Source organism: Phaethon aethereus (genome assembly GCF_964289735.1).
Source record: "Phaethon aethereus genome assembly, chromosome: 3".
Classification (NCBI taxonomy): domain Eukaryota; kingdom Metazoa; phylum Chordata; class Aves; order Phaethontiformes; family Phaethontidae; genus Phaethon; species Phaethon aethereus.
The window spans coordinates 122781785-122802898 of NC_138576.1; the positions used below are offsets into that span (position 1 = coordinate 122781785).

A 21114-nucleotide genomic window follows, 5' to 3' on the forward strand; every position below is an offset into this window, starting at 1 on the left:
CACTATATAATAGAACTGTCAAGATTTTTGGTTAAATTTTTACTTATACATATAATGGTAAAAAGAGTCACGGGAATGATCAGACTGCCAGAGTGCCAACAGGGTTAGTTAGTACAAGAGATGAGTAAATGATGTGGAAGTTTTACGGCAAACAAGTGGCACGCAGATGAAATCTCTGAACTGGCTTGGAGACTCAATGCTCTGTTTTCTTCCACTGACCTGCTTGCTGAAAATTACGCTCTCATCTCTTTCTGTAAAGTGGTGATAATGTTGTAAAAAGCCTGTATAAAAGCTGTATTTATTGCCTAGCCATGATACAGTAGCTAATGAATTATGTAATGAAGGTCTTGTGGCTCTTTCTTATCAGGGTACCCAGTAACACTGGAACCTTTTGAAAATGGGAAAACCTGTAACAGTCTTAACTTTGAGCAAGATGTGCCTGTGAGATTTTTCTTCTGCATTTAAAGATAATACGTCATATTATCAGGCACACATTCTGACACTATGTCCACTAATACCAACCTCTCATGAAGGCAAGTGGAGTTGAGCAGGACGTATTTCTACCTGTTCTTTCTCAGCCACTGAGCCTTCTCCATGGCAAACCCCTACTCTTGTCTGAACTTCTACAATTCTGTTATGACGAAGTATTCTACCCAATGCTTCCACCTCCAGCACAGTTAAGACCCAAAATGCAGTGGATTTAAGTACAGAGTACATGTGAGTAGCTCTTGTTGGTACCTTGCGGAGTTGAAGGGAGAACGTGGAGGACTGGGATGATGTTTTCAGGTCCTTGAAGATTGTTCGTTCTTAAAGAGGCACCCTATGCTGCATTGCAGGGACATGTGATAAATACCATAAATGTGAGACTGAAGTCTTGAGCTTTTAATAATGTTCTAGTTCTGATATGCTTCTGTTGTCAGTCGTTACTTATCTTTAATCTGGATGAGGCCTGAGTACAGCATTTAAACACTAAAAGACAATCGTTTGGGGGTTTTTTTGTTCTTTCTTTTCCCCTTTCCCATTTTATTTATGACACGGTGTACATAAATGAGAAAGCAAAACAGACGGGCTAGTTGTAGTCTGTGGCTTCTGACATACAATTGTTTTAAGAATGAATTTGAGCGTACATGCTATTACTGTGTAGGGTAGTAATTGTCAGGGACTTTTATCTGAAAGCACATATTAGATTTTCATCTAAACTTTTAATTTTTTGAGCAAAATCAAAGGATGTTGTACTAAATACCTTTCCATAGATTCCAAAACCAATACTTCCGGGTTGTGATCCAAGAATTTTTCAAACTAAAATTTCATCTACTCCCTTACCTCTCTTTTCTAGCTTCCTCCCCAACCCAGTGAATAAGCTCTACCTCTCTTGCTTCCCTTTCTCCTTGGCCCAGGCAACATCAGGCTGATGTAGCTATATTGCATTTGTTTTAGGAAAACATGCCTGTCTTCAACACTGTCTTGTGTCCTTTTCCTCTTCTCAAGCTTGGAATATGCTGTCTTGTTGGAGAAGGTGAGAGTGTTTTTTGTACTGTCACTTAGGACAAATGAAATTTTTTAGCATCCTTGCACCACAAAGTTGAGTTTTTGTTTTAAATTTAATGTGAATTATGAACTTAAGCTGTGGGTAGGCATTTTCCTTCTGTGTATAGTGCTTATTTTCAAAATAATTTTTCAGTGGGTGATTTTTCCATGTTATGTGTGCATCTTTAGCCAAGCACATTTGAATCCTGAATTTTTTTCAATTTTATTTTCATAAAATATTTTATTGAACTTAAAATACCATAATATATTCTTTGACAAGGACCAAGCTTTCCGGATGTTTTCAGAAAACTTTAATGTTGTCTTTCATTTGTTTAGTGAAGCTCACTTGTGTTTTCTAGTTTCTTTTGTCACTTGTAGAGCAAGACAAAGCAACCAGAGTACTAGCCAGGTTAATGGCATTTGTAGTGGTTTTACATAGGTAGAACATGACAAAGGCAGCAATAAACTGGGAGCAGGCAGCCTTTCACTTGCTATTAGTCTTTAGTTCCTTATTCTGGGGTGGGGGGGGGGAATCAAATTCAAGAATCAAGACTTTAACTGACTGTCTGAAGTTGGGCATAAATCTATGTCAGAGGAAAAAAAGAAATTGCTAGGCTTTGTTTTATGGACTGGTCCTTTATTTCACAATTCTTTGGTCACTTTGGAGGTATTGGCTGGTTTATCCTGCCAAGAGGAATTGATAATCACGATAATTATTTCTCCTAAATAATGAAAGGCAATTATTCATCAGGCCTTGCTAAAATAAAATCTTCAACTTTCAAATGAATGTTATTCCTAATAACTATTCTGAATTTGAATGTAGCCTGAGTGCAAGAATTTCCACTCTACGGGAAGTCTGAATAGACTTTCTTTCCCTCGCACTATTGAAAGGTATGACATTTCGTGCTAAACCGAATAATACTTAAGAGTTATTGAATGAAAACATTAATTCATATAAGTAACTCTGGGAAGGGAGGCATAATATAAAAAACCCACCCTCTTCCAGCCCTGAAAAGGAACTTTCCCAAAACAATCCCTCCCCGCTGCCCCTCCGAAAGACCTTCAGATGTTTCTGATCAGAATTGATGTCATCTGAAGTACCGAACCATGGCTGGCATCTCTCTAATTCCTCTATCTAGTGTAACAGTATGAACTTTCTAATGTGACAAATATCACAGTATCTGTCAGCAATAGGAGCTGATGATTAAGTTTTGTAGATATTGCAATGGTGGAAGCTGGGAAAGTTTGTGTATTTTACGTGGCAAACGGCTGAACTTCCTTAACGTAGACTATTCTGTATGGGTGCATTTAAGTGTTATGTTAGTTATGGTGGTGTGTGATGCACAGGGATAAAGGACTGACATAAATTAGAGTATATGAGGTTTTGACTAATTTAAAAAAAAAATAGCAAGAGGTTGATCAAATATTGAAACAGAGGCTGAGAGGAGTTGTGAAAGCTCCATCCTTGAAGGTATTCAAAGCTTGACAGGTTACTGTGGAGCACTTTTGAATTGGACTTGCTTTTCTTAGGAGGTCGGACTACACAACCTCCTAAGACCCCTTCCAGTATACATCATTGAACGTTGCTAGAAAACTTTCTTCACCTGTCTGTCTAAGATAAGCAAAAAATGAATGCCACAGCATCTCCTGGGACTCTGGATATCTGATCATCCAGTAAAAGAGGCCTTGATGCACTGTACCACTTCTCTCACTTATGAGACCACCTAAGTAAGAAAAGCAATAGAGAAAAAATGGGTGACAAGTGTTTATCCCAGCATACAGTTGAAAGATAGTTGGAGTACCCAGGAATTGAAAATATTTCTGACATCTGGGGACTAAGCACAGGTTTGTGTTAGCCAAAATCATTGCTTTGTAGGATAGTTATCCATACTGTAAACATGGACAAAGTGGTACATTGCTAGCCTAATTTCATATGTAGCATTTCTTATTGCCTAGTAGAACATACACTTTTCTGTTAATAATAACTTGTTTTCTGCCCTGTATTTCCTAGCTTACTGATACCACTTTGAATTAACAATGCAGATAAGAAGTTACTGTGAACAAATAGATCCCTCAAAGCAAATAGTCAGATTTTTTTCTTGTTTTGAAAAGACAAATAGAATCTTAAAGCACAAGGTAAAATCTGAAAATTGTTTGATTGCTTAACTAGAGACTGAGGGCTTAAGTGAATGAAACATCTCTCTTAAGCTTGGAGAATTTCATATGTTGTGGGAAAAAATGGCAGGATGGGTAGCAGCCTAGGTATAGTTGGAGTGATGATACTGAGCAGTGCTGTGTGTAGTTGGCAGGGCAGCTTGGAACTAGGCCATGTGTTCTTTAGTTTTGACGTAATCTTTGTGCATATATTTGAACTGGTGAACATGCAAATATTGCAGAAGGCTTCAGGATACAGCTAGCATTAGGTTCTGGAGTACAAGGAAAACTTCTCATGTTCAGGTTTTCATGTATGGGCTCCTGCACCCTCATATTTGTCTTGCTTCTCTAGGTACACCTTTTTTCTGAATTGGCAGGAGGCAATTTTGGCAGTAGATAACAGGCTTAGTCATATTTATCCCCATGCAATACCTACTTCTGATGAGTACCAAGGCCAGGCACCATTCTTACCCATATTGTGGCTCTGCCCATAGGAATTTGCTATATTTATTGAAGTCATGTCAACGTACAAGTTCTCCTGTTGAAAAAATTCTATTAAAAACAATGTACTGGCTTGCTTTACTTTGGGGCACTTCTGTTTAACAAATTCCTGATCTGTGTGGGGCTTTTATGTTTCTTCTTCCCCACCACCAGTTAGTACAAGACTAAAGTGATTCTTTGCCTGCTCTCCCTTATCAAGTGTGTGTTTTTTACCTCTTGGTCCTCATTTCAAACATCGAGGTGTGTTGTCCAAAGTAGCTGCATTAATCAGCTCTGTATGGTAGAAAAAGTTCCTTTCTTGGTGATGGCAGATTAATATGTGTTTACAGTTTTAAGAAACTGGTATTCATTAAGTTTTAGGAGAGAAATGCCAGCTTTCTCATTACTTTCAGGTTATATGCTTGAATAACTGTGGTAGTTTAAGGTCCAGTTTTATGTACTTAAAAACAGCCTTAAAGGAGAGTTCACTAGGTGATTTTGGCACCTGCATGGGGAATTTTCAAAGTAGTAAAATGCTCACTGTCTGTGTACTTTGAGAATTGTAAATGAAAGCTTTGTGTTCTGTTGGCGCTGCAATATTGATTTTATTCATAGACTGTTCTTGCAGCTATTCCAGTCTTCTGAATAATAGTGATGTAGCTATATTTAAAATTACATTTTTTAAGGCATATAGATTAAATAGGAAATCTGTGCTTTTTAACTTCCATTGAATTTGTGATTTACCTGTGTATACCTCTGCCCTCCTAATAGCTTGATTTTGCATGACTAAACAAGTGACAAAAGATATTTTCCCCCCTCTTCCCTTTTCTTTACATTTCAAAGGGGGTGTTAAGACAATCTGTGGATAATATTAAGTCAAAACTAATTTCAACTAAATATGTCAATAGCTGCAGTTTTTTCATGAACTGAAACTTCTAAAATGGGAACATGTCATTTTGGTGTCTTAAGCATAACAATTTTTTTTTTTAACTCCACTTTAGAGAACACTTCCTTTCTGAATGTGGGACTTAGATGTGGAAAATACATGTTTGTCTTTTCAAGACCTAGGTGGTCTTTAGACTGTGTTGGATTATGGAACATAAAAATATTGCTAGACTATTGTGTGGCTGTAAATATATGGGTAAACATACAGATATGCAATTAAGGTAATAAAATAGTAGCCTAATTTTATGGGTATCGGAATGAGCTCACATGGTATCTATTTAGTTGTCAGCAGTCAAAAACAATAATTTTACACAAGCCGCTTATTCCGTTCTCTTCTGTGCAGTGCTGCTTCTTTGCCAAACAGAGAGATATTTCGACCAACATAGCTTCCATATGTGTTCAGTGGCTTGTTTCTAATAGGTATTTTACCCATCACTGTTGCTGAACAACAGTAGAACTTTTTTCACTTGGGAAAATATGTAAACATGTTGTACTGAAAACTTAAATACTTTGTTGTTGGCTTTTTAAGTGGTGCTTTTTTGCATCAATGAAAATATTTGGGGGTTGTGACCTCCAAAATGTGAACTTATCAATATTTGTTTAAATTAAGTAAATTTTATTTAGTTAAATGCTTTTGAATTATTTTTATAGGGTTTAGTTTGGCAGCTTTTAAGAGGAACAAGAGGAAGCTAGAGTTGGCTGAAAAGGTGGAAACAGATCTCATTCAACTAAAGAAAAGAAGACAATCAAATGAAAAGGTTAGTTCCTGTTTAAAGTTCTGCTGTGTCATCATAAACTTACAGATGATTGCTAATAAATTTCATGTCATATATGGAAGATGAGACTAATGTAGCATCAGAAGCCAGTTCTCCTTGACCACCCTAATGTTTAGATGCTTAGTGCAATTTTAACTTAGTGCAAATTAAATCTTTCTGCCTTCCTGTTTGAAAACCTAACTGTCGCTTTGTATCTTGTTTGTACTATGAAAAACATGTTGCTCATTTTGAACTGGAAATATGACAAATGTAAACACAAACAGATAATTATTTACTGAAACATTTTCTTTAGCTTGGGATCTCTGTCACTGTTTCCTACTTTTTAATGTTTCCTGAGCGCACTGCATTATGGAGCTGGAATTGGTGAAATTTGAAATATCAGGTAGGTAAACATGTGCATCTGTGCATGCATCTAGCATTGACCTGGCCCATATTACTTGTACTACAAAACTATTAGGATTCCCTCTGTTCCCCTCACTCTTAGTTTGAATTTAGAGCCTTTGTTACCATTTGAGAATGTCAATCACAGCATTTGTGTTTACTGTTGAATATCAAAGTATAGCTCATTAAATTAAATGCCTATGCTTTATTTGGGGCCTCTGGACTTTCGCATTGGTCATTTCTCTTTGTTTTGGTAAGCTGATTGACCGCTGCCTTATGTAGCTGCATTTGTTGGTGTAAATAATGTATAAATCCCAGAGAATTGGCAAGAAAGTTTGTTCTCTGTAGTTTGTGCAAATGCAAACCAGTGATAAATTAGGCATTTTTCTTCTGTGTTCTTAGATAAGAAGTTTTCCTTAGCAAGGTGCTAATTTGTCTATTTTCAAGGAGAATAAGACCTGTAAAGAAAACAGGGATAGAGCGGGGGGTGGAAAAAGTTAGTTATTAATTTGGGAACTTTTCCTTTTTACGGAATTTCACGTACCTCCTTGTGAAACTAACGGTGTTACAGTATAACTGAGGGAGGAGGGGTATCTGTACAGTATTGATGTTCATGTAATAAGGGGCAAGTCAATGCTTGAAACATATGCCAATGCATGAGCTTACCGACCTGCAATTTGAAATTTCAAGGGCTCCAGAGTCATGTGCAGCGCTTGTGGGAGACCCCCAAAGGCCAATGATGGTAGGTAAAGGAGGTGATCAAATAGAGCTCTACTCGCCGGTAAGTAATGCAGTAACATAACACACCGGTTTTGTCAGCTTCTGGGGCACACCCTGTCCGTGGAGGGGGGATGAAAACCAAACCATGCTAACAATGTGGACTGCTTGTGTTAACCACAGAGGGTAAGATAATTGCAGCCTTACAGGAAGTTTAGTTTACTGAAATGAAATAGAAATGGAAAAGCAAATTCTACAAAAGCAAATTCTTTAAAAAAAAAAAAAAAAAAAAATAGAATAATTCTAGAATAATTCTCTCTAAGCTGTTAGGAAAGGGTCATTTAGCAAGGATGAGGCACATCATCTGTCATCCCACAACTTGTACTGTCAAAGCTGAGCTCTCATAAAAGGTTTAAAAATAATTGTTTAAAAATAATTTAAATATTTGAATCATTAAAAGTTAATCTTCTTGTCAAAGTTAAGCTTTAATTGATAAATACTCCTTTAATTTTTTTTATTTGCTGTCCAGCTGTCTCTGGAGCTGCAGACCTGTCCCTTTCAGCAGGACTTGATAGCTGTTTCATTGTCTTTTTTGATTCTCACCTGCTTCAACCCTATGCTACAGCTTAGCTTATGTGTTAACAGAGCTTAGCTCTGTTGCCAGTTCTGCACAGTTGTTATAAATTCTGGTCATTTTTTGTCTATGAAATTTTAGAAGTTGGGAGAAGAGCAAGGTAGAAAGTATGTTAAAAAAGTTGAAGGTGAATGGAAATCATAACTACCAGACCTATGTGAAGGGTTAGTACTGCAGACGAAATAAGGCCGAAGTTACCTGACAGTTTTAGCTGCTGATAAATTCCACTAGCTAAAAATAAACATACAGATTTAAAAACTGCTTGTCAATAAAAGTTAAATTATACCAAACTCAGAAAGAATGAGGGGATGTTTACATTTAATAAAGATTGTATGGGATAACTAGGCAGTGCAACTTACTAAAAGACTCTTAACATTCCATTTACTTGGAAAAGTCTCTTTGCTGTGTTTTTCGTTGTTTACCCAATGTAGGATTTGTAGAGGATTATGCGAATGCACGCAGGAAGATCCATTAGTAACTTCACTGAATTTTGAAGATGTGAAAATTTAAACTTTTTTTAAGCTGTAGTGACTTACATAGTTAAGAAATCATTTTTGTTTGTGTGTGAATTAACTAAACATATTCATAGTGGGACTGGCTGTGATGTGTTAATGCAGCTAGATGCCATTCTGAAATTCTTGCCTCAAGCACCAGTAAACATCAGAAGTAAATGTTTGTATTCTTACTGTTAACCTGTCTTTTACCAGCGGAAAACTCTTTTGGGTGAGCAACAGTCAATGCATAGCAATATGCATAATTCCTATTATATATGGTGAATTTTAATTACTTAATTTTTTTCTTCAAATTTTTTATGTCTGTGTGAAGGTAATTGTAAGTGCAGCGGTCAACTATGGCAGTCCTAGTAGCCGTCTTATTTATTCTTGCATATTTGAATTTGAATTTTATGCATTTCCTTTTCCTTTAAAAAAGAAAGAAATTTTCTGTCTCATGTCTGTGCTGAAGTGGTCTTTGATGATAATAATACTTTTTAGACTTCAAAAATATACTTCAAAATTCATTTAATATGGGAAAAGAAACCTAAATACTTTTCATCCATTCCAGTTTAAAAAAACCAAGCCAACAAACAAAACAACAAAGCTCATCTGCGGAATACAGTATGAAATAATTCCCTTATCTTGAACATGGAGGTCAGACAAAATGTTGTGTTTGCATAATGAGCAACTATTAAACTGGAAAGGTTAGGGTTGTTTGTTGAGATTTCTATGATTAGACTGTAACTGCCCCTTTTTAAACATGAATGTTGCACCAATCATGCATACTCAGTCAAGATCAGATTGCGATGAGAGTACATCATGCTATGCTGTCAGTTGCCCTAGAAGAAAACATTTCTGGAAATTGGTATGTGTTATTTGGTCCCTGTGCTCACAGAATAGTGCCACTTTCCCTTCACTTAGATGGATTTAGAAGTATTTCTTTAAAATACTTTAATAAATAAAATGTTCCTTCAAAGATTGCCTTTCACCTTGTTAAATACTGGTGTAATCAACAGAAGTGCACCATCAAGAACACCTTAAATCTGAGATTTTAAAGGACCAAAACATATTAATTGTTGATATATTATTTTCTAGGTAACGCTATCCACTATTGTGCTCGTCTCTCTTCCCACTTGATCTGTAAAGGGCCAACATGGGACATACTAGATTTATCTGTTGCCCTGTTCTGTTTTGAGTAGGAGGGTACTGTAAAGAACCATATTTTTAGGGGAATCTATTGATCTAATTATCATCAAATATCAAATCCTATTTATTTGTGTGGATAGTTGGGTAATAGGATATATATGTTAATTGCTTCAATCTGGTTCATTTTGCATTTTGTCAGTTATGATACTTGGAAATGAGATTTAATGGTAATTACTTTTCATGGCATTTCAGAACAATCTCAAGTCGAGAAGGAAAAAGCCCTGTGTGTAGATATCTTTCAGAGGGCACTGGGTAGAGCTCTCCGTAGGGGCTTGTAAAATGAAGACTACTTATGAGGGGGTTTTTTACATGCAGGAGGCAGGAAGGATGAGATTTCGAAAATACTTGATGGAGATCTGCATTTGTACAGATGAGCATTTTTCTGTTTTGTGTGCATGTTCTTAGCTAGGTTTGAATATTTGGTCCATGATTTCATGAAATTAACTTCCCTTCCTGTCTCAAGGTGCAAATTAATTCAGTAATGTGAGATCTTACTTTACACATTGACTTTCAGTTATTTCCGTGTAAAATATTAACTACATAATAGATTATTTTTAGATTGCGGTATTACATTGTTAAAACCCCTGAACTGCTTTTGCAATGGATGTGTTAGTATAAATTATTAGCTGAAGTCCTTTCCTGTGGAACTTGTAAAATTTTTACATCTAAAGTGTTAAAGCAATGAATCAAATACATAAAAAATTAGGGGCTAGCAGGCTGGATCTCGTTTAGTGCCTGTTGGACCTATATAGAATTTGGACTTTAGACTTCATGAATTGTACTGTTTAATATCTCTATTGATTGTCTTGATACTAGCTTGACAGGATCCTGTATTTTTCAACATTCATATGGTTTGAAGAGATGAAATGTGTGACACTGAAAGTGTTTCTCACCAGGTGCATTCTTCCTGGGACTCCTCAGGTGCATGATGCATTTTTGTATAGAGTTCTATTGTTAAATTGTGAGGAGCTCTTCATTCACTGGTTCAGAAATCATAGGGTTGTCAGTACAGTTTACATATGTAGAAGACTTTTAGTACTGAAGTATAGAATTGATTCATGGTGTCACTTGTGTGTGAGCTCAGTAATGTCGAAATGGGAACAAACATGAAAATAGGTCTAGAATAGATCCGACAATGTATTTTTCCCATTGGATATGGAATAGAACTGGTCCTCACAGGCTTTCAATTTGTTGAGTAAGGATAAATATAGCATCAGCAATGATTATTCTGATCACAAAAACCCCTAAGCTTACATTACTGAGAAGGAATATATGTAATTCCTCTGCTTCAGTGATACAGATGTCTTTCAGAACGTTGTGTGGGCCAGGTTAAAAAAAAATGCTTCCCTTAGAAAAGGTTTCCAGCCTTCTAAGTTGCCCCATCTAAAAACAAAATAAACCAAAGCAAGCAAACTATACCACTGAATTGACAGCAAACACTGGTAGGAAATGGATCTTCTTTTAAAGGAAAAACTGGGGAAGAAAGTTTTCATGCAACATACACTTGTAAATATGCCTGTGGGTTTTTGATTAAAATATCTTTAAAAAAAATAGTAATATAGCTACTGAAGGCAAATATTTTATGCATGTGAGAGTTAAAGTGGAAGATGGATGGCAGATTGAGCAAATAGTTTTACAGACCCCGCAAAGAAGGCTACAAACATTTTTTCTTTGCTGTCAGATGATATGGAAAACATACTGATCCATACTGAGCCTCATCTTTCTAAAACATATTTCTGCTCGTTATGGGAGTCTCAAGTGTTTGATTTAATATGAATTAAGATTGAACAGGTGGCCTTAATTCTGGCATTTCCTAACTTTGACGGGCTTGATTTTCATATCTGTAGTTGTCTATTAATCAAGTTTTTTGTTGTGGGTATAATTTCCTTTGATAAAAGGGGGCAGGGAATGGACAACAAAACCTGCATCATATTAGTAGTTCTTCTCTATGTAGAAATTATAGGATCATAGGAAAATTCATGTTGTGAAGAGCTTTATCCAGTCTGATCTTGAAAACCTCCAGGGATGGGAGCAAAGCCTGCTTTGCTGCTTAAGATCTTCTCAGTCCACTGAGTAGTCTTGTTCTAACTGGGTTAATAATACCTGAATTACACTGTGGCTGGCAGTCGTGGGAAATGTGAAGTACAGTTGCCTATGCGATGTTATGTATACTGCATGCTATGTCCCCTCAAAAGTGTGTGAAGTCAGAGTGCCTTGCCCTGGGTTCTGCAGAGAAGGGAATCTAGGACAAGCCGAAGCAGAGAGGGGAAAAGTTTCTCTTACAGTGACTGAACGTGGTGTATTAAGGAAGGGGGAAGGATGGAAAGATCCAAGGAGAGACAGCTGAAGTGTTCGTGAGACAATAGGCAGAGAGCTTGCATCAGGAATGAATGCTGAAGGACCCCTACTCTTAGGGGAGCAAATCTGCCTCAGAAGCGGTGGAAGTAAGGACACTTTTCTAGTGACCCAGAGGAGTGAAGGTTGGTTTGTTTCAACTAGGAAGCCACTGAAGATTGCTGAACTGAGAACAAGTCTGGGAGAAAGAATCTGTCCTGGGAGAGATTTCTTCTCAAGGCTTGTGTTTATTGTCTCACTTAGAATATCAGAATTTTCTCTTTACATGGTAAGCTGCTGCTTGTGGATTTTTTTTTTTTTTTAGTTTTGAATCATACATGGCTTTAAAGATCAGAGTCTCTGAAAATGTCACCTTGAAGCTTTTGGGAAAGGCTTTTTGATATGGCATATTTGGAATGATTTGCTGAATAATTTCTTAGTGGACAAGTGCCCACCACTAAAAAAACCAGCATTTTTGGCACTTTTGTGAGTAAAGGCAGGTAATCTAAGCGTTGGATGAGTCTTGAGATGTTTATTACCTTGTTGTTTCCAGAGAGGTTTTCTTCAGGTCCTGTCTGAGGCAAGAGAGCATTTTGGTATTATGGCAACACAATTGGTACGATATGCATGATAACAAATTCGTTTTGTTTATCGGCCTGTCACTTGGTTTTGTGCACGTTGGTTTGCACACTCCTAAGAAGTATAATCTGACTTTAATATACTATTTTTAGTAGTTGTTTCTGTTTGTGTATCCTTCAGGAGAATGACTCAGGAACATTGGATACAGTTGGTGCCGTTGTTGTTGACCAAGAAGGAAATGTTGCTGCTGCTGTTTCCAGTGGAGGTTTAGCACTAAAGCATCCTGGAAGAGTTGGTCAGGTAATTATACCTTTTCAGTTGGGAATGGTTGTTCAGCTATTGTGACACTAAGCAAGAGCTGTGAAAGCAAACTTCTTTCACATTAAACTCTGAAGGCATTATCCCTGCCTTGGAATGCAAGTTTTGTTTTTAGTGTCATCAATCAGTTATAAAACATTGATAGGGAAGACACCTTTTGCCAGAGCTATTAATAAGTTAATTTCTTGGGTTTAAATACCTCCTTAATACCACAAATACTCTCTTAGATGCTTAGGGTGTTTTTAAACAAGATTTTCATCAATATTTAGGGAAGCTGTCCTAATTCATTTTTAAATGATCTTGTGAATTGGTAGAAGTGACAAAGGTATTGAAAGAATACGTCAGATATAGGCATTCCTTATTTTTATTAGGTGAGGGAATTTTGAGGTGCATTAGAAACGTCACACTCCATAGAGTTGTATTTTTGGTTGCCTTTTGCCACTGTCCTAAAAGCAGTTCTCCTTTGTAATGTATTTAAGATTTTCTTTTAGAATAGCAGAGTGAAAGGGACTTTATATAATGGATTTATTTTGTCTTTTGATATCTGTACCCTCATTTTCTGTAAAGTTAGGTTAGAATACCATACATCTGTGATAATCACTCAGTTCTGAAGAATAGTAAAAGAAGATGTAGCAAAATGGATTGGAATTACAATTTTGACTGTTGTGATTTTTTTTTATCTTTTGTACTAATGCTTGGATTTTTATTGGGTTTCTTTTTTGTTGTTGGTTTGGGGTTTTGTTTTTTGTGTTTTGTTTGTTGTTTTTTTTTTAAGGGAAGGGAACAAACGAAAAACCTTGTATACTTAAATTTATGAAAGATGCACTTCTTTCCTTAGGCAGCTCTTTATGGTTGTGGCTGCTGGGCTGAAAATACAGGAGCTCATACCCCTTACTCCACTGCTGTGAGTACTTCAGGTATTTACTACTTTTATAAATATTTCAGAAAGTTGCTATCTTTCTCTGTTCTTAGTTTACAGATTCCAAATAAAATATTTTTATGAATGGTGAATTAAAATATTAACGTTGTTTCCAGACTACATTCTACATGTGTATCATTTATTTACATATATATGTATAAAAAAATATGTATATATGCCAGTTATATATGTCAGTACTGTCTTTAAATTCTTTAAATCCATTAATTAATCTCTGGTTGCTTTTATTGGCCTTTTTACTTAATTAACCACCATGTGAAATTCTATCCTGTACAAAAAATTTTTGTATTGCACTGAAAGGATGTACTGTATTTGTTATGTATTAAGGGACCTGTCTGCTTGTAAAGTGCTGTTATAAGCCCAATACTGTGTTAAACACAGAATGCCTCTGTGAATGGAAACCATCTCTAAGATAAGACTAAGATAATTAGAGGGTCCTTTAACATAAGAGGGTCCCTTGGATACAGAAATGCTACAGACAGTATTTTTCCCTCCAAAATATTTAATTACTATTTTAAATGAATATTTAAGCGAATTTGTTCTTCATCTCCCTTTTCCTCTCAAAAGGAAAGAGAAAAGGCAAAACCAAATTACTAGAATAAGTGTCTTGGAAAACATTTATTCAGAAATTGTGAAAGTAATGTAAGGATTGAGGTGGCTTCTCTTCTGTTCTTTGGAAGTCTCGGGATCCTGGGCTCGCAAAAGTATTTTTTTCATTTGATGCCTGTTGGACAGCTATCACACAGAGCTGTTCTATCAGCTGGCATGAAGATAGTATTTATAAAAACAAATTTGTCAACAGATCTACTAATTGTAACAGGGCTGAAGAAATAGTAAAAATTAGAAAAAAACCCAAAAACACCACCACAAAAAATCCCCAAAAGATAAGTAGGAAGATAGGTCACACTGCAATGTAAGATTTGAGAATGTGAGCTGGGATGGTTTTAAATTGTCTGGAACAGACATTGAAAAGATAACTGTAGTGTTACGTAATACCGGGTGAATATTGTAGAACACAAAAGCCTTAAGGTGAAGTTATGTGGGAGTTGCTTCTACTTTGCAACTCCCACATAAAAGCAGCTGAAAGGACTGCATTTCATCTTTTTTTTTTTTTTTCCCCCTAGTTGTATGAACAATCTCAAACAGAAAAACTAAGTGTTATACTTCTTCAATTTATGGTTTGGACCACTGCTTAATGGTCAGAGTGATCAACATTCAGTATAGGGAGAGATGAAAAAAATCTGCAGAGTTCAGATTTGGGTAGTGTAAACTACATCCTGTGAGTACTGCAGAGTTAGAGTCCTGTTGCAGAAATTGTGGGGGGGGCAAGGTAACAGGGTGTAGAACTAAAATTTGATAGAGGCAGAAGAGCATCAGAAATATCCCGTGTTGCTTTTGAAGTCATATACCTTTCTAATTTCCCCTATATTGAAGTCTGTCTTGCACTGTTGAAAATTTGTGTAGATGTTCACCCTTATCACCCTTAAGTTCAACGTTAGTAATAGCAATGTCATTTTTAGTACTTATGCAAAGGAAGGTTCTACTGAATGCAGACGTGTCGGTAGATCTTTCTACTCAAGGAACACCATATTGACTTTAGTTTAATAAATGCTTACCTATGTAAGCAGATATATTTAAATATTGCAGTATTGTGGACAATAATAATTATAAGTCAAATATTAGAGACTGTTTGTGGAAAGGCTGAGGACACCTTTATCTAATTTTTTAAAAACTGTTCTTTACAAAGTCAGCTGGATTTGAAGTCTATGCAAGTACTGGCAAGCATCCTGATACACTTAAAAGGAGATGTCTGGGTTTAATGATGGCCTTAAATAGAAACTTCCTTTCTTTTTGCTGGTACCAATTTTATATAGTGGTATATACTTTAATGTTATATTACTTATAACTATTGCACATATACATATATATGTATGTATATGTTTCTTTGGTTCAAATCTTCTAGCTTCCCTGACATTACATTAATACCAATCCCAGTTAATTGAAATAGACTGCTGGCAGTCTATGAGGCATGGCCATCTGTTTATTCAATGATTTGAAATTCATACTAGTGGTGTTTAATTAAACTCTTGTTTCTGATTTTCCTTTAAAGCGCGCGCGCGTGTGTGTGTGAGAGGGAGATAGAAATGTTTACAGGAAGTGAGGACTCGTCTGTAATCAATACCATTCTCTTTTCCATTTTCAGAAGCTCATAATGTTTTATTTTATAATGTAATTTATGTTTAGTGCAGTTTTAAAATATATTGATGCCTGATTCTTGTTTAAAATATGAGCATCCAACAATGTGAACCATGAAGTTAATTAAGGGGGAGAGGGATGGAAGAATTAAATTATAGGAAAGGTTGAAAGAATGACACTTACAACTTGGCTGGATCACAACAGGAGATGGGAATGGGGGCATAAACATCTGCAAATATTCAAAAGGTGAAATTGCCAAGGCTAAGCAAGAAAATAATATGTTAACATACATCATCATTGGATGAAATTTTTCGAAAATAAAGGTGCTGCCCAAACTCTAGAAGATGCCTTGATTTGGAAAGCTCTAAGATTGACGGTGCTTCTTAAGTGAAGTTGTGTTGTCACTTGGTGTACCTGAAATCAGACTAGACTGTATTTGTAATAGTGATTATACCCCCCTCTTCTAGGGTGCTAAGTTGTTTTTGTGTGGACATATATTTTAAAAAAAAGGCAACAAATGAAACTTGCATGTTATGTATAAATAAAAACTGTGTGTGCTTGTAAATTCAGTTCATGTTGCATTTTACATAGACATATACACTTCTATGTAAAAGCATTTAAAATATGTATATGAAAGAACTGAAATTTACAATCAGTTTACATTTCTGTGGTTTTCACAATATAGCATTTTACTCTTAATTTTACATATCTCTTCATTTTAATCTGTCTTTAGGTGGTAAATTTGACACAAATTTATCCTAACATTTTTTACAGGGAATTTTTTGGGAATGTTGTATGGGGGAAGGGAAGAAGAAAGTTAGGCTTTGGTTGCTGTGTGTAGAATTTTAATATTTATTGTTAAATGACTTCACGGAATAGCTGATTCATCAAATTGCATTTGGAATTTAAAAAAAAAATCTTGAATTAAGAAACAAGTTTAACTATGTTTGCCTTAAAGCTTTGTTGAAAGTATGGCTCAAAATTATTAAGTATTAATATATGTTAAACCAAATAATTTTAACTTAAGGATTATTTGGGAAAGAAAGGGTTTCACATTGGTGCTGGTTTAGACTTTTAAACTTCTCTAGTGATAACTGGTGATAAGAAATTCAAGCCTTGAGAGTTTGTTATATCAGGCTCTATATTCAGTCTTGAAGAAGGATGTTCTTTGGTATTGGTTTCCTACAAACAATTTTCAAGGGCCAGGTTTTGTAAACTATTTTGATTCCATACTAATGAAATTGCTCATCTCTTCGGGTTTTGGAGGCTCTGACCAGCAAGAGATTGAACAGGTTGGGGAGAACCTCTGGTGTGGGGAAAGGAGAGTCTGGAATAGTTATTAGAAGTATACAGAATACGAATTCCTGCACATTGAAATCCATGTGGAACTGGCAGGAATGTAAGAATGGGACACATTGGGTCACACCAGAGCTCCATATAGATTGGTGTCCTGTTTCAGATAGAGGGTGTTTGCAGGTCTCCAAGGAAATGTCCGGGACTGGGAAAAGCACCTCCACTGTGTTACCCAAGCTTCTAGCAATTTGTGCTATTGGGACTTTATAAGCTGAAGGTATCTTTGTTTTTAATAGGTTAGGATGACCTTCTCAAGATTTCTCATTTCTTTTTGTACTTAGACCGGTTACTTAAATTTTGCTGGGAATGTTTTTCTTATTCAGTGATGGTTTACCTTTGTAGAAGCTTTCTTGGAAAAAGAAAAGTGTTGCTTTAAATGCCACAGTTAGTAACATAGTTTTATTATTGATTTTTTATTAATTTTGTTCTAAAATCCTTCTGTTGAAGCTTCAATTTGAGACATATCTTTCAAAGCCTGCCTCATAAAAAATAGAGGGGGGAGGTGTCACCATAGAAGCACTTCATTAAAAGTACTTCCAAATTCACATGGCTTTCTTTCAATGATTGTGTATTATTAGAAGACATGCTTTTACATCGTGATCTTCTGTTGGCCCTGTGGATGCTGGCAGCCTTCCTGCTTTTGTGTGTTCAGGGAGGATTTGGTATTAGTCCTTATGCCTTTAGCAAGTTGTTTCTCAAATATTTTTGGCCATTTTTATCATGATTTTATACTGAATGTGCCAAAGGTGGTGGTTCTGAACTTGTTTGGGCATGACTTCAACTTTTTGAACTGTATTTTCTTACCTCTAACAGTCTCTTGGCCTTGTTGTTTAGCCACACTGTCTTTTGGTTTTATTTTTTTTGGCTTTTCAAAAGTTACTTCATGGTTTATAAAATACAGGATATTGTAAAACTCCTGTTTTATGGCTATAGTTTAACTCGGGGTGGGACAACTGGAATCAAAAGATGAAGACTTTCTAAAGACAGGATGGGAGAGATGGTGGAACTTAGCAATGACTATGAATGTAAAGGCCCTTAAATGCAAGGTTTATTCTGTAACTCAGTCTAAAATTCAGTTTCTCTGGAAACAAGTAAAACCTTTATGATTTTTTGGTATCAATTTTTGGAGACATTTCAATATATGTACTCTGAATTATAGTAAAATTAATTTTTTTAAAAAAATATGGTTGTGGTACTTTATTGGCAACTGAAGGATAAACATTACAGGAATTCTGTAAGTATCTCAAAACCAGTATTAAAATTCAAGGAAGTCAGAGAATGTTGCAGTTGCAGGTGTAGCTAAGATACCTGGGCAGCCTTAACTGCGATATCTAACAACATAATGCAAGTGCTATTCCATGGAAGAATGATGGTAGAGACTGAGTGAAAGCTTGTTAAATGAGATGAGCACTACCAGTGGCCTTTATTTGGTATAAAGGTAAGTAACAGCTAAACTGGTTTTTGGATCAACATAGTGGAAGCCAAATCTTTGGTCTTTAAAAACTCATGCATGCACACATTTGCACATGCACACAGGCACAAATAAAACAGCCTCCCCTTTAAGCACCCTGACCACCTCCCCGAAAAAGGAGGAGGTGGTCATAAACCACATAAACCACCATAAACCACACTTGTAAGGCCACTTGGAACTCTTCAGAGAATATTTTTTGTTGGTGTATGAATGTAAACACAGGAAGATGGGTATTTGGAGTGAAAACGTTCGTGAACAAAACCCAACCACAGGAGAAACAATAGTCTGTTTTTTGGCTGTACTTCAAGAAAAAAATTCCCATTTTCTCCTGAACATAATAGGAATCAAAGACTTTATGTATATTCTTTTAATTCAAAACAATATCTAGTGTGACATTGAATCTTCTCCCCAGTTGGAATACCCATGATGATTATGAATATTTGTCTACTAACTGTGCCAGAAGCAATACTACTGGGGTAAGAGCCAGGCTGTGCTTTCCTGGGAGATAAGTTGAGAAGTAATAATTCTTTTTGGAGATACAAACCCTTAAATATAAAATATAAAGATAAATATGAAATTTACAGTATTAGCTAATGCAGGAGGCTTTGAAAATGCGACTGTAAATGGAATTTTTGAGTGGAAATGTAGAGGCTGAGAATGTGTTGCATTCCTTTTTAAATCTTTACAACAGTAGGTAGTAGAAAGCATGCTTACCCATTCTTCGTGCATGGGTGGTATGCTTTGTGTGTGTGTATCAGCCAGTGAAGCCAGCAAACCTTTTCATACTGCATTTCTGAAGGCAGACAGAAGGTCTTGCATTATTTACAAAATGCATAATTCTGTACCAAAAAGCTGCAAAGTCTTCAGCTTTTACTAGAATCCATTTGAGGAGAATATTTGATACAAGAAAAGTACAGTGATGTGATGTCCTAGGGAGAATTTGAATGGGACCTAATTATGGTTTATAATCCTAAAGAAAAAGTAGTAGAATCTTTAAATATATTGAGGTCTTTTAGAAAAATTAAGCATGTTAACAAATAAAATTGGGCTTCAGGACTGAGCCCAAAGTTATGTTTTGTTGAGAAAATAACAAGGATATCAGATTTATGGACCCAAACTGAGGTGGAGGTGAGGAATCAGTCTGGGAAAGTCTTTCAATGATGTCTTGCTCTTCTCCCCTGCCCAGAGTCTGTTCCTGACTGAATGAAAATCAGATACAGGTAACAGCAATGTGTTGGGAATACGTACAGAGACATTCACATTCTACGTAAATAAGCAATATGTACCTGACCCCCCTAACAATTTCTTGTGCTGATGAATTCACCAAGATCCGAAAGGACTGGCTGTTAAGCTCAGTGGTCAAAAGCAGTGGCCTCTGTTCTCATAAAGACATTTTAGAGATTACATCAAAATACTTTAAAAGCTGTGTTGGATATGCAAACATATATATGATGCATCATTCCATGAAGTGAAAAATAGCACATTTTGTATTGTGAAGAATCACAGAATTGTTTAGCTTGGAAGGAATCCCTGGAGATCATCTAGTCCAGCCCCCTGCTCAAGGAGGGTTTTCAAAATCCTTATCAATTAGGAAATAAGTTTAGACACTCTTCTTCTCCCTGCCTTATCCTGCTTGAACGTTTACTTTTTGTTCATATCCAGTCCATTGTGTGCCTCATGGATGCTTTTGCTGGCAAAATGGAACAGGTAATGTGGAATAGGAAGTGACACCTGTGGAGACATGGCTTGTGCTTTTTAAGTTGGTTGTTGAGCTATGCCCTCAGCCAGCATTTCTGTCTCTCCTTACGGAAGCAACTGAACCGTAGATTCTTACTTGAAAACTCATTTTCAACAGGAACCACAGTGATGTGCAAATCCGTGGGGTAAATACTTTTTCAAGGAAGCTTTAATGCTAATAAATTGACTTGTGATGTAGGACTTTGGCTTTGTGATCCCCATGCGGAATCCAGTGACTGTCGATACTTGGGCAGGTGCCACTGAGTCTATGCTCCAAATGTCCAGAGGAATTTCACATGCAAATTTTGTATCCTGTATAGATTGTTTGAGGTACAGTATGTGAGATAGGTCTTGCGGTACAGTTAATCTCAAGGTAGAAATATGTATTATCTATCAAAATCAGTCTGGTCCTGTAAGATGTGGGGAATAATAGGTAATTTAATGCACCACGGATGAAGCAGCTGCATATGGTGAAGAGTTATGTCATTGTTACACTGAACCAGAAAGTAGAGGAAAAAAGAGGTCTATCTCCAGACAAATCAGTATTTACCTCTGAAGTGAATGCTTCTGTTACGAGTTCAGGCTCTGTGTCCAGATGCCATTTGGAGGCATCGGTGCTGTAGCATGTGGTGTCTGAACTTACTACCACCACAAGGCTCTGTGTAGAGAGAGGAAGCAACAGGTAGAGATGATTTGTGGGTATGGTAGTGTTAAGTAGCAGTCAATTAAATGCGGTACCGCAGTGTTCAAAGCTGAGGGCTTTGTCCACAAAATAATCAGAATGGTTGTTTGAATTGCCGTCGGAAAGGTGGTTTTGAAGCAGAACTGGATGGGTGCAACAGAGTGCTTGTCGCCTCTTGAAATTTTAATTGGAC

The 21114-nt window shown here is 36.3% G+C and overlaps 1 protein-coding gene across 1 annotated transcript in view; it reads left to right on the forward strand.

Annotated features, from left to right (window-relative positions):
* The window catches only part of TASP1 (taspase 1), a gene marked incomplete at both ends in the record, with an annotated part of 82329 nt that overhangs the window by 26848 nt on the left and 34367 nt on the right, over positions 1 to 21114 (forward strand). The window contains 3 exons of the mRNA XM_081997924.1: positions 5758 to 5864; positions 12408 to 12527; positions 13384 to 13462. Of these exons, the coding sequence (XP_081854050.1) occupies positions 5758 to 5864; positions 12408 to 12527; positions 13384 to 13462 (306 nt within the window). The remainder of the gene's footprint in view (positions 1 to 5757; positions 5865 to 12407; positions 12528 to 13383; positions 13463 to 21114) is intronic.